Here is a 12,128-nt window from a genome sequence, read left to right as displayed (position 1 = left end):
AACTAATTAAGTTTTATCACTTTTATGTAATTTTCTATATATATATATATATATATATATATATATCTTATTATATAAAGTATGGTTTCAAAAGTTACTAATTCATAAGATCGCGACATGTGTCAAAATCTAATTATGTTGTAAATTATTAAAATAATAATTTTAAAAATTATATTAAATTATACAATTTTGTAATTTTAAAGAAAAAGGAATCGTCTACGTTATATTGAATTTCTTGGCCTAATCTTAAAAAAATATATATACATATTCCAATTTTTTTACAATAATTAACTTATACAAAACAATCCTATGTTATATTGAATTCCTTGGCCTAATCTTAAAAGAAAAAAAATTCAAATATAAAGATATGTATTCTCTCAGATCTTTGTCATATATATAGAGAGGAATACGTCATTCCGATGTATCAATAATTAGAATTTTCAAACATGAGCACTACAAATGGAAACCAAAACTGTGAAAATAACGAAAAGTCAGCCAACAAAATGAATAGAACCATTATGAATAATGATCAGATTGTTATGATGGAGAAGACGCTTACCGATGAACCTCATATGCGCTTGAAACTAGCTACACTTCAGGCAAGGGTCAACAAACTAAATCAATACGTATGTATAAAACTCATATTCAGTTTCACATACATATTTTTTCATAATTGACTAATATTATTTAACAAAATATAGAGACTCCAACTTACAACTATGCAGCTAAGAAAATGGTAACAACTTTTGATTTTTAACTTTTTCTCTTTTTGTCGAGACATTTTCATCTAACAAAAACATATATTTCAGGATTTATTACAAACAATCAAAAGAAGTTAAAACTAGCAAACATTTGAATCATCGAATTTAACCACATATATCTTGCAAGCGAATCTAACAGATATCTTACGCTTATTATATTATTTGTGTTTTTCCAATTAGATTTTGACATGTATAAACAAAAAAACAATTTATTAAGCATGTATATTATTGCAAGAATTAGTGAATAACAAATCTAAAAAAATAACATAAGTTATGTCAAAAGAATCATTATTTTTGAAACATAATAGGAACAACTAATTAAGAAAATAACATTATATTTACATAAAATTTACATGTTTATATCAAAAGCTTTAATCTTAGATTTTTTTTCTGATATAATTTTGCAAATCTATTTTAGGTCTTTTATTTGTGCGGGTTCTTCAATGGAAGCTATCAGATTAAATGAAATGGAATCAAAGTATATAAACCCGCTAAATTAATCGAGGATGGAGACACTGATGGAGGTTCCAAAAGTAATTCTACAATTAGTAGCGTTATAAGTTTTAAAAATTAGTCGGTGGTTGATGTATTTGGTAGTGATTGTAGTTTGGGAAGTTGGAACGATACACCGTTTTAAAATTGGTTTCAAACCTGATTTATGTGGTTTTCTATCGAATTTGGTTCGTGAACTGTTTAAATCCAGGTATATAGAAAAATATATGAGAATTTTTGATTCGGATAGAAATAAGTTGAGAACTTACGATTCGAGAATATTTAAGATGAGGTCATAGTTCTAAGTAGTTTTGATACAATGCGATACTTCTGAGGAGTAAATAAGGCATCGATTCTTAACGTGATTATGACATATATCATGTTTTGGATTGTTTATAAAGTTTTTATTTTGTATATATGAATTATCTAAGGCTTTATATATACCATCATGATTATAATATTCAAATTTTTATTTTTATTATGTGATATTACCTTTCTTTCAATTTCTCAACTTTAATTGGGTTGGTCATAAAATCATTGTAATAGAGTAGATAATTTTCACCAGTTTTTCATCCAAAATATCTTTGGAGTAAAAAAAAAATTAATGGTTAAAGAAATTATGTCACAATACAATTTTAGTAATTAGAAGAACTATAATTATACCAATCAACATAAAATTTGTTTAATTTGTTTAAAAGACATTTTATAGGTGGTGATAAAGAGCATACTTTAACAATAAAATAATTTAGGGTTTAAGAGCATATTTTTAATGGTGAAACATACTGTAAAATTGTATGTGGGTTACTACATTATACGTTGCTTTGATGAATTCTTTGTATGTAAATTATTTTGTAATAAGTTGTGAAACGTTTTTGAAATTTAACAGTAATAATATTTTTAATGATGAGTATTTGGCAAAAGTTTTGGTATGGGTAACAATTTAGCTTTAGATTATTATAATAATTGTTATAATATATTAAAAATATAAAAATATAAATAAGTGTATGACGGTAAATACAAATATGATTTTGGTGGGATATAATTTAGCTTTAGATTATTGTAATAATTGTTATAAAATAAAAATATATAAATAAATGTATGAAGGTAAATACAAATATGATTTTTTCTCTAATTATTTATATATTTACTTCAAGAAATAAAATTTCGTTTATATTTTTTTTAAAATTGTTTAGGATTTAGGATTTATTCTCTTCAACAATCTCAATACCCGCACATCGTGCGGGCCTTTATCTACTATATGTATATATATATTAGATTTCATTTGATGTTAAAAAAAAGATTTAAAAAAAACAAATTTTAGAACAAAAATGATATGCTTTGAATTTTCAAATCGTATTTATATCCAATTATATGAATTTTGGAGTTTAATAGGGTAGCAATCCCGGATATAATTTGTTGGTAAACCGAGCTAAACCGATGATATAAGGCTCAAACGAAACGGCGTCGTTTCATAGTTCACCATTCTGGTTTGTTTCTTCTTCTTCTCTCAGCCGCAATTTCAATTCCAAGTCGAATACGAACGATTTTACTTAGTCCGGCCGGGACGGTTTGATAGTTTCCTGGGATTTAAAGCTATGGAGTTGGAGTTTGAATCAAGGTATGAGATTAATCGTACGGCGGAGTTCATTATCAGCAAAAGCTTCTTTTATTTCCTGAAATTTATCGGTGGATACGGGACACCGAACAATATCCCAATTATTTATTTATATTAGCCTCTGCTTCTTTTATTTCTAGAAATTTAAATGTACATGCGGACGCCTTGGCGCGCAAGCGCGTACAACTCTGTATCATGTTTTGTATGTAAACAATTTTTCACTCAATTGGCTCAGCTAATCTTTTGTTGTAATATATATATATATATGCTACATTATTTGTTTTCTTCACTTGTTCCTGTTTTTTTTTTTGCTAAACATAAAATAATGAAACAAAATTCTTCACTTATTCCTGTTTTCTAAAAATATGTTTTAAAAAAGTTATAGAAAATAGGGTTGATAAATATAACTGCTTTGTTTTCGTTATAAGTCTTTAGAACGAAAAACAAGGCCATTCTGTCTCATCTTTTGTTATATAAATTAGGTATATTGATATCAATTTAAAAAAATTAGGTTTAGTAATCATTTAAATAGATGATAAATAGTACGCAAAAGTACAATACAATATCTTATTTTTGATTCTTTTTAAAATATATATATATATATATATATATATTTTTTTTTTCCCTATTTTGAATATCATTTACGTTGTTTAAACTTTTATATGTTGGTGTTGGTTATTAGATACATCTAACAAATGGTGGACAAAAATCCAACTACAATAAAACCTCTATAAATTAATAATGTTGGGACCATGAAATTTTATTAATTTATAGAGGTTTTAATTTATCGATAAGCTAATAATTATTAATTTATCGATAAATTAATAAAACATTAATTTATGAAGAGATTTTCTCATTTTCATAATTTTGAAAATTTTCTATTACAAAATAAGATATTTTTCTTATCATTCACTTTTTTAATTTTTTTTGAATTTGTAATCTTGGCTATTGTAATAGGATGAATGTCAATTGTTTACTATATTATCTAGGTAAAAATGATAAATGTTAAAAGTTTAGAGTTTAGAAGAAATTGTTACTACTATCCTTCTTGGTAATGATGAACTCGAAGAATATATTGCGATACCTTTAGAACCAGTTACTAAAGAAGCAATTATCGCATCTAGGACTCTCCACAATTTTTGGATGTGATTTGGGAAGATAACAGTGAATAAAATTAGAGATGAGCTCCAATAAAATTGCAAATTCAAGAATATGAAAACAACAATAGAGTTATATTTCACTAGATTTTCTTAGATATAAGCAAACAACAATAGAGCTATATCTCACTAGATTTTCTTAGATATATATATATTAATTTATTTGATTATTAATTTATGATATTGATGAGACCATATTTTTACATAGGATTTCTAAAAAAAATATTATCTTATTATTTTATCGAAATGTGTCATTTTTTATACTGTCCCAATCGGAACCCGAAGAATTTATTAATTTATAGCATATATTAATTTAAAAAGTATTAATTTATAGAGATTCTACTGTATATGATTTTTGGAGTTTAATTGGGTAGCAATCCTGGATATAATTTGTTGGTATATGATTTTTGGAGTCTAATTGGGTAGCAATCCCGGATATAATTTGTTGGTAAATCGAGCTAAACGGATGATATACCTATCAATTAAATAAACTCAAACGAAACGGCGCCGTTCATAGATTACCACCATTCTCGTTTGTTTCTTCTTTCTTCTTCTTCAGCCGCAATTCCCAAACGATTTTAGTTTGATAGTTTCCTGGGATTTAAACCTATGGAGTTGGAGTTTGAATCAAGGTATGAGATTAATCGTACGGTGGAGTTCATTATCAGCAAAAGCTTCACCAGAATTGCTTTACAGGTACCTAATGAATGAGTCTAGTTCGTGAATGAACTTTGATTTTTGTTTCTTTGCTAAAATGATTAAATTTAATGAATCTGGGGATGATAAAAGCTTACTTTTTTACTTTTTCTTTTTTCTGATAGTTTCCGGATGAGTTGTTAAAGGAATCAACTAAGGTCGTGAGTGCTCTTAAGAGCAAAACTCGTTTGCTTACTGACAGAGAAGTCAGGTTCTTTGTTATGGCGGACACAACTTACGGTAGTTGCTGCATTGATGAAGTTGGAGCTTTGCATATTGACGCAGACTGTGTTGTTCATTACGGTCAAACATGTCTAAGCCCGTGAGTCAATTTACCCTGTTGTGAAATTGCTGTGACTTCCCTTGTTGAAACAATGTCTTTACTGTGAGTGTTTATTATTTTTTTTTTTGCAGGACATCGGTTCTTCCAGCATTCTTCGTTTTCGGGAAAGCTCCGATGAACGTCTCAAGCTGCGTTAAGCATCTGATAGATTATGCGTCACAGAGCGATAAGCCTATTATGGTATGTGAGGCTAGTTTATCTTTATTATTATGAATTAGTGATAAAGTGTTTTGTTTTCTCAATCTTTGAACTTTGTTTTCAGATTCTTTATGGACTAGAATACGCCCATATGATTCGGCATATCCGAGAAGAGTTAGGATTATCAAAGACTGAATCTCATCAGTTGAAGTTCACTGTAGCCAATGTCTTGTGTTCATTTATTAGTCCATCCAAAGACCCTAGAGAATCCATGGAGCATCCGAGACCATATTGTGATAGCTTATCCTCATCTAGAAACTATAGAATGGGAGGGCTAACTTGGGACTTGCCAGAAGGAAGCAAAATCGAGGACTATCTACTTTTCTGGATCGGTTCTGACAGGTCAGCTTTCGCCAATGTAGTACTGACCTTCAATGGTTGTGACATAGGTATATAATTTCTGGCTTTATCCATGGAAATCTCTTGATCTAGTTCTTGGTTATGTCAAACGTTTGAGTAACTTACTTACTACAGCCCATTTTCTTAAAGAAAATATCTAATTGATTGACAAAGACCATGAATAGCTTATTTCTTGGTTATGTTTTGTTTGTTTGTTAATCTTAGTCAGATATGATGCTGAAGAAGATTCTTTGGTGACAGAATTTTATCAACAAAGAAGGATACTTCAGCGTCGGTATGCTCACTTGTTTCAAGCAGACGTCATATATATTACAAACAATATCAAATTTCGTCAATTCTTATAATCTCTTCTTTATTATCTCTGTGGATTTGTATTTCTAGTCCTCACTGAGAGTTATGTTTTCCAGATATTACTTGGTGGAAAAAGCCAAGGATGCGAATATTATTGGTATTTTGGTAGGGACCCTTGGTGTTGGTAAGTTCCTATTCTTATGCATTTGTGAATGATGTCAAGATTGATAAGTGTTCATTGAATGTCTAATATCACATGGCATTGGATGCAGCTGGTTACCTTCATATGATTCACCATATGCAAGCACTCATATCTGCAGCTGGCAAAAAATCTTACATTCTTGCCATGGGACGACCTAATCCGGCCAAACTCGCAAACTTCCCCGAGGTTAGTTAAACAACGGCCTGTCATTTTAGCTGTTAATTATTAAAGTGAGATATGTCAAGTGAGTTAGTGCCTTTTCTTTCCTGTGTTTGTCTCTTAGTGCGATGTATTCATCTACATCTCATGTGCCCAAACCGCTCTTTTAGATAGCAAAGAGTTCATGTCCCCTGTCATAACTCCGTTCGAAGCCAATCTTGCTTTTAGCAGGTACTTACATAGGGAAATTATTACATGCAGAAATCTTTATAGTTTTTGTATTCGATCCACGAGTTCCTTAATTGACGTCTTTGGAGTTTCTGTTTCCACAGAGGGAGTGAATGGACTGGTGCATACCTAATGCAATTCCAAGACGTGATCAACTCTGTAAAATTAGAATCAGAAGCACATAGCGAATCAGAGGAGCCACGGTTCTCCTTCTTTCAGGGTGGTTACGTAGAAGATCACAAGACAAACGGTACAATGGAAGCTCAATACAGTTTTCCAATCGACAAAAGCCATAATTATCATTCCATGAGGTTGACAAACACTGTGCTCCTTGTTGCAGATCAGGCTAAGAATGGAGAAGAAGACAGAGGAGAGACAATGGCATTGGTACAAATTGCAGAGAAAGCATTGCAATTGAAAGGCAATGATCATAACTTGCTCACTAAACAAACCACTGCAAAATCAGGACCCGAGTATTTCCTCAGCCGTGCTTATCGCGGTTTGGAGATAAATAGTGATAATACTTCGCCGGAGCCTTACATAGTCGGGAGAAGCGGGAAGGCGTCAGGATACAAGCACGAGTAGTAACTCCAAGAAGTTCACTTGTTCACAAAAGAAAGATTTGTGTACTATTTCAGAAACTGAATTTTTTTTGTTCTTTTAAAAAAAAATTGGTTCTACTGGCTTCGTGTTATATTGTTAGACAGAACTATCTGTCTTTTGTTAATTTAATTAATTTATTAGATGTATAAACATCACTTTAATAAAAACAACCCAAATCGTCAATGACAATTAATTTTTAAAAAATTGGATTTGTTCTTAAAATACAGTTATTAGAATTAGAATGGCTATAATATACATATGTAAAATGTCTTCAAAAATTATTAATGTGTAAGATTGATTGGTTTATTATTTTATTTTCTTCATTGAAAGACTCTGGTTGAGAGAGAGTGTGTCCTTTGATTTATACTGCATAAATGTTCTTTCAAATAAGTATTTATCAAAACTTGTACAAACAATTAAAATGTTTCTCTCAATCATTGTTTTACAGCTTTTCTAATTTACTCAGTAGTATTTTCACTATCTAAGAAACACAAAAAACTAACATATTATCTATTCTATTATTTAGATTCAATTATGAAGATCAATATTATCAAAGATGATTAATCAAAAACTAAAGACGCTCTTCCAATATGATTGATGAAGTCATATATTTAAATCAAATGGAGAAATGATTCAATTGTACCAATATATGTGATACCAAAACCTAACTAATATATATTTACAATTCATAATAATTTGTTTTTAATAAATTACTGTAAACATATATAAAATATATGTTAATTAACTATATAGTAATAAATGATACATGATTAGAATAATACATTAATTGAAAATAGTTAAATAATAACTTTATGTCAATTATTTATTTTAAAATGAATATGAATATAAAAGCAAATAGAAAATACGCTACATATCTATAGAAGACAAGTAAAACTGAAAATAAAAATATATATCATGATGTTTATAATATAAGAATAATAGATATGCAATACTAATATGCCAAAAAAAAATAAAGCACAAAAGACAATTTAGATGATAGAAAATTAAATATTTCATCATATTTTAAAACAAAATAGCATATCTTATATATATATATATATATATATATATATATATATATATACTAGATAAGGACCATCGTGTTTAAAGTTTTGTAAATAAAATTAAATTTAACAAAATATATTAAAATTTGGTGTACATTATTTATAATTTTTTTTTGTACTATAATACACTTATTTATATCCATTTACAAATCTTTTATCTATCTTACCATTAAAAGTCATCTCACACATGATATCTTGGTGGTTCGGAAGATGATTTTGTGGAGATACGAACACGAACGTGGATGATGCCATCACCGTGGTAGATGAGAGCATGGGCGAGTTAAAGGGAACATGTGAAAGACTACATGCTTAAGATCGGTCGAGCGCAACCTCAGAGGGGTTATACTAATAAGCCAACAAGTACTGATTTTATTTTCTAAATATTTCAATCTTATCATTTTCTTTGTTTATTCACTGTTTCTAATTGTTTTACTGCAGAACAAACGAGGTTTGATTATACTATCTCCCTCTTAACAAAGGAAGTTGCAAAAATCAACCACGAGATTGCTTGACAAAAGAGGTTTACCATTTTTTTTGTTTTGAATGTCAATTTTATAATAATTATACCTTTTTATAATATTTATATTATTTGTAATTTAAATGTCAATTTTATTTTGGATTTTGTAACAGAAAACACAGCTTCAAATGAGCGATACACTTTTTTAGAGGTATCAGCTCTATGAACAGAGCCAGAGAAAGATGCTGGTAAGAGTATTTTAAACTTTAGGTACCTATACTATTAAAAGGGAAGCATTTTTAATAAGTAGACATATAGTTAGAGATTATTACAATGAAATACCACTCAAACTAGATTTTAACCCGCGGTACACCGCGTGCATATAATTTTTATTATTATTTATATTTTTATTGTATTTTTTTGTTAAATATTTGATGTTTTGCAAATAGAGGAATAACTACATTTTTCGATCGTTTGTTTAGCTAAATATTTATATTCATTTTTAACCTGTAATATATTTCATGACTATTTGTTTGTTATATTTAGTTTGTTTTGTTTAGTGTGAGACTTTATTTTGATTTTCAATTCTTATAACAAAAAAATAAGGGACTTAAATACATAATAAGTCATTTATACGCTATGATTAAGTCATATTATTCCTAATGATTCAATTATTTTACACAATCTTAGTTAAATCAACTTAATTTTATATGTCAAATATTCTAATATTAATATTGTTGAAAAATAATAAAATGAGGATTTAACCCGTGTTAGCACAAATTTAATGATAGTTTATTAATTCCAACATGTCGTCTTTATAACCCATCTATTATATAGTATGTTGAACTTTTTTAATTTTACATATTCATAATATTTTAAAATTTTATTAAGTTTTTATATATATATATATATATATATTACTTGTAATATTTAAATAAATGTGAATCGAAGTTATCCTTACGTTAAGAATCAAAATTCACAGGTTTTTGAAAACAAAATAGGAATCAAATTATTATTTTCTTGGTTTGCAAAAGATTCATAGATAAAATATTTTCAATACACAATAGAAGTTGTAGTTAAAGATATCATATTTTGTGTTTCCATATTGATTTTGCTGTAATTGTTTAGTTGAAATGGAATGTAAAATATTTAGGAAAGAAAATCTGAAGTAATGTTATTTTTGGAAACTTTTGAAGGGTTAATGTTGTAAATAAAATTTTAAATAAGCAAAACGAAAAGGGCATAACACAAAATGTACATCAAAAATATTAATATAGATACAAATAAGAATATGTATAATCCTTAAAGCCAAACAAATATCATTTAATAAGGAATTGTTGAGCCAAACAGATGTTAGCCATAAATTCCGAAATAAACGTGTATCCATACAAAATAAGAATTTTCCTAATAATGCATCATAAAGAAATCGTATCAGTTTGAATAATTAAGGTAATCGACATTTTAATTACTCAATATTTTAGGAAGTTTTTTTTAAGTTGCTTCCATAACTATCAAAGCTCAAATTTGAAATTATATATATGTAAATTTATTTAATTTGGTTTTATACTGTGAGATAATTACGGAAACTACAAATTAATTTAATACAATTAAATAATAAAAAAATCAAAAAGTCAACAATATGTTTCCTTTTATATGTGAACACTCATATTGACAGCCTACCAAGTATAAAAAACATTTTATAGTAGAACTTCTATAAATTAATACTCTTTAAATTAATATTCGCTATAAATTAATAAATTCTTCCAGTCTCGAGTTGGGCCGGTGTAAAAAATGACACATTTCGATAAAATAATAAAATAATAATTTTTCTAGAAATTCTATATAAAAATATGGTCCCATCAATATCAGAAATTAATAATCAAATAAACTAATATATGTATATATATATATATATATATCTAAGAAAATTTAGAGAGATATGGCTTTATTATAGTTGTTTACCTATCTAAGAAAATCTAGTGAAATATGACTTCTGTAATTTGCATATTCTTGAATTTGCATTTTTGTCGGAGTTTATCTCTAATCTTTTTCATTTTTATCTTCTCAAATCGCATTCAAAAATTATAGAGAATCGTAGATGCAATTATTTCTTCTTTACTAACTGGTTCTAAAGGTACCACAATATTTTCTTCGACTTCATCATTACCATAAAGGATAGTAGTAGAAATTTCTTCAAAACTTCTAATATTTATCATTTTAACTAGATAATCTAGTAAACAATTGACATTTATCTTGTTACCATAGCCAAGATTATAAAATTTTTTTTTTTTTAATTTGAATGATAACAAAAGTATCTAATTTTGTAATAGAAAATTTTCATAATTATAAAAATAAAATATTAATTTATCGGTAAATTAATAATTATTAATTTATATATAAATTAAACTCTATAAATTAATAAAATTTTATGGTCCCGACATTATTAATTTATAGAGGTTTTACTGTACGTAGTTCTATTAAAATATATCTTCTGATGTTTCTGTAGTTCTATTAAAAATTAAAATATTTTTTCTGGTGTTTTTCTCACGTAGCTTATTGATTTGTTTCAGATCTTCGTCCAGACAAATTAACCCAACGACATCTTGAGTATCTAGAAGCCAAAAGAAAGCAGAAGATGCAACAATTAAGTTATTATTAGCAATCGAAGAGGTAAGTCACTACACCAATAATAAATCAAGTTCATATATTATATAGTCTCTAAATTACATGGTATAATAAAATATAATGTTATTCTTGACACATAACCCTCAAGTAAATAATATATATGTAGTCTAAGCAGATTTTTGAACTTGCATGATCGAAAGACCTTTAAAAATGATTTACAATTGACACTGCAGAATAGAAGGTGTGAAAGACGAGCATGCAAGGTCATAAAGGGAGTAGTATAATCAACTAAATCAAGGGACTTTAATCTTGAAGTGAAGAATTTACTTTACTTGTGATTGGTTTTACTGTTTCTAGACTTATATAGATGAAAAGAACATGAATCTTATAGTAGATTTATGCATCTATCCACACATAGTGTAAGATATATATGTGTGGTATAAAAGATAAATTGTTTATTAATATATTTTATAAAACTGTTTTGAAATTGTAAATTCACAGTTTCTGTTTAATATTTGACTAAAGCTTAGAATATATATATATTTTTTTTGCGAAGGAAGCATAGAATATTTTTGAATAAAGGAAAAATGCAAAAAAATATACTTATGACCCGTTGGATCCTGGTCTAATAAACAAGTGGATCTTTGTTTACAAACTAATCGAATTTAAATCAACAACTTGATAACTGGTCATTTTTAAAGTTTCCATAACAAATGAGGTTATTAAGATTGATATTGTATATATTCCAACTTATTTAATTTTAGAAGTATATTATTAGATATTTGTAAACACAACCATCTAATTTAATATTATTCAGTAAATACAAATCGTCAATTAATATACTAGATTTTTTTTTTTTTTTTTTAAATAAACCAAG

The 12,128-nt window shown here is 27.5% G+C and overlaps 1 protein-coding gene across 1 annotated transcript; it reads left to right on the top strand.

Annotated features, from left to right (window-relative positions):
- LOC104777573 (diphthamide biosynthesis protein 2-like) lies at window positions 4,528–7,182 on the top strand. Its single transcript, XM_010501847.2, has 10 exons — window positions 4,528–4,721; window positions 4,847–5,043; window positions 5,136–5,244; window positions 5,327–5,651; window positions 5,827–5,896; window positions 6,030–6,097; window positions 6,186–6,301; window positions 6,399–6,505; window positions 6,607–6,752; window positions 6,843–7,182. Exons 1-10 carry the CDS (start codon window positions 4,635–4,637, stop codon window positions 7,085–7,087), a joined length of 1,470 nt encoding a protein of 489 aa, XP_010500149.1. The 5' UTR covers window positions 4,528–4,634; the 3' UTR covers window positions 7,088–7,182.

Source organism: Camelina sativa, chromosome 3 (genome assembly GCF_000633955.1).
Source record: "Camelina sativa cultivar DH55 chromosome 3, Cs, whole genome shotgun sequence".
Lineage (NCBI taxonomy): Eukaryota > Viridiplantae > Streptophyta > Magnoliopsida > Brassicales > Brassicaceae > Camelina > Camelina sativa.
This window is presented reverse-complemented; position numbering and strand designations above follow the sequence as displayed.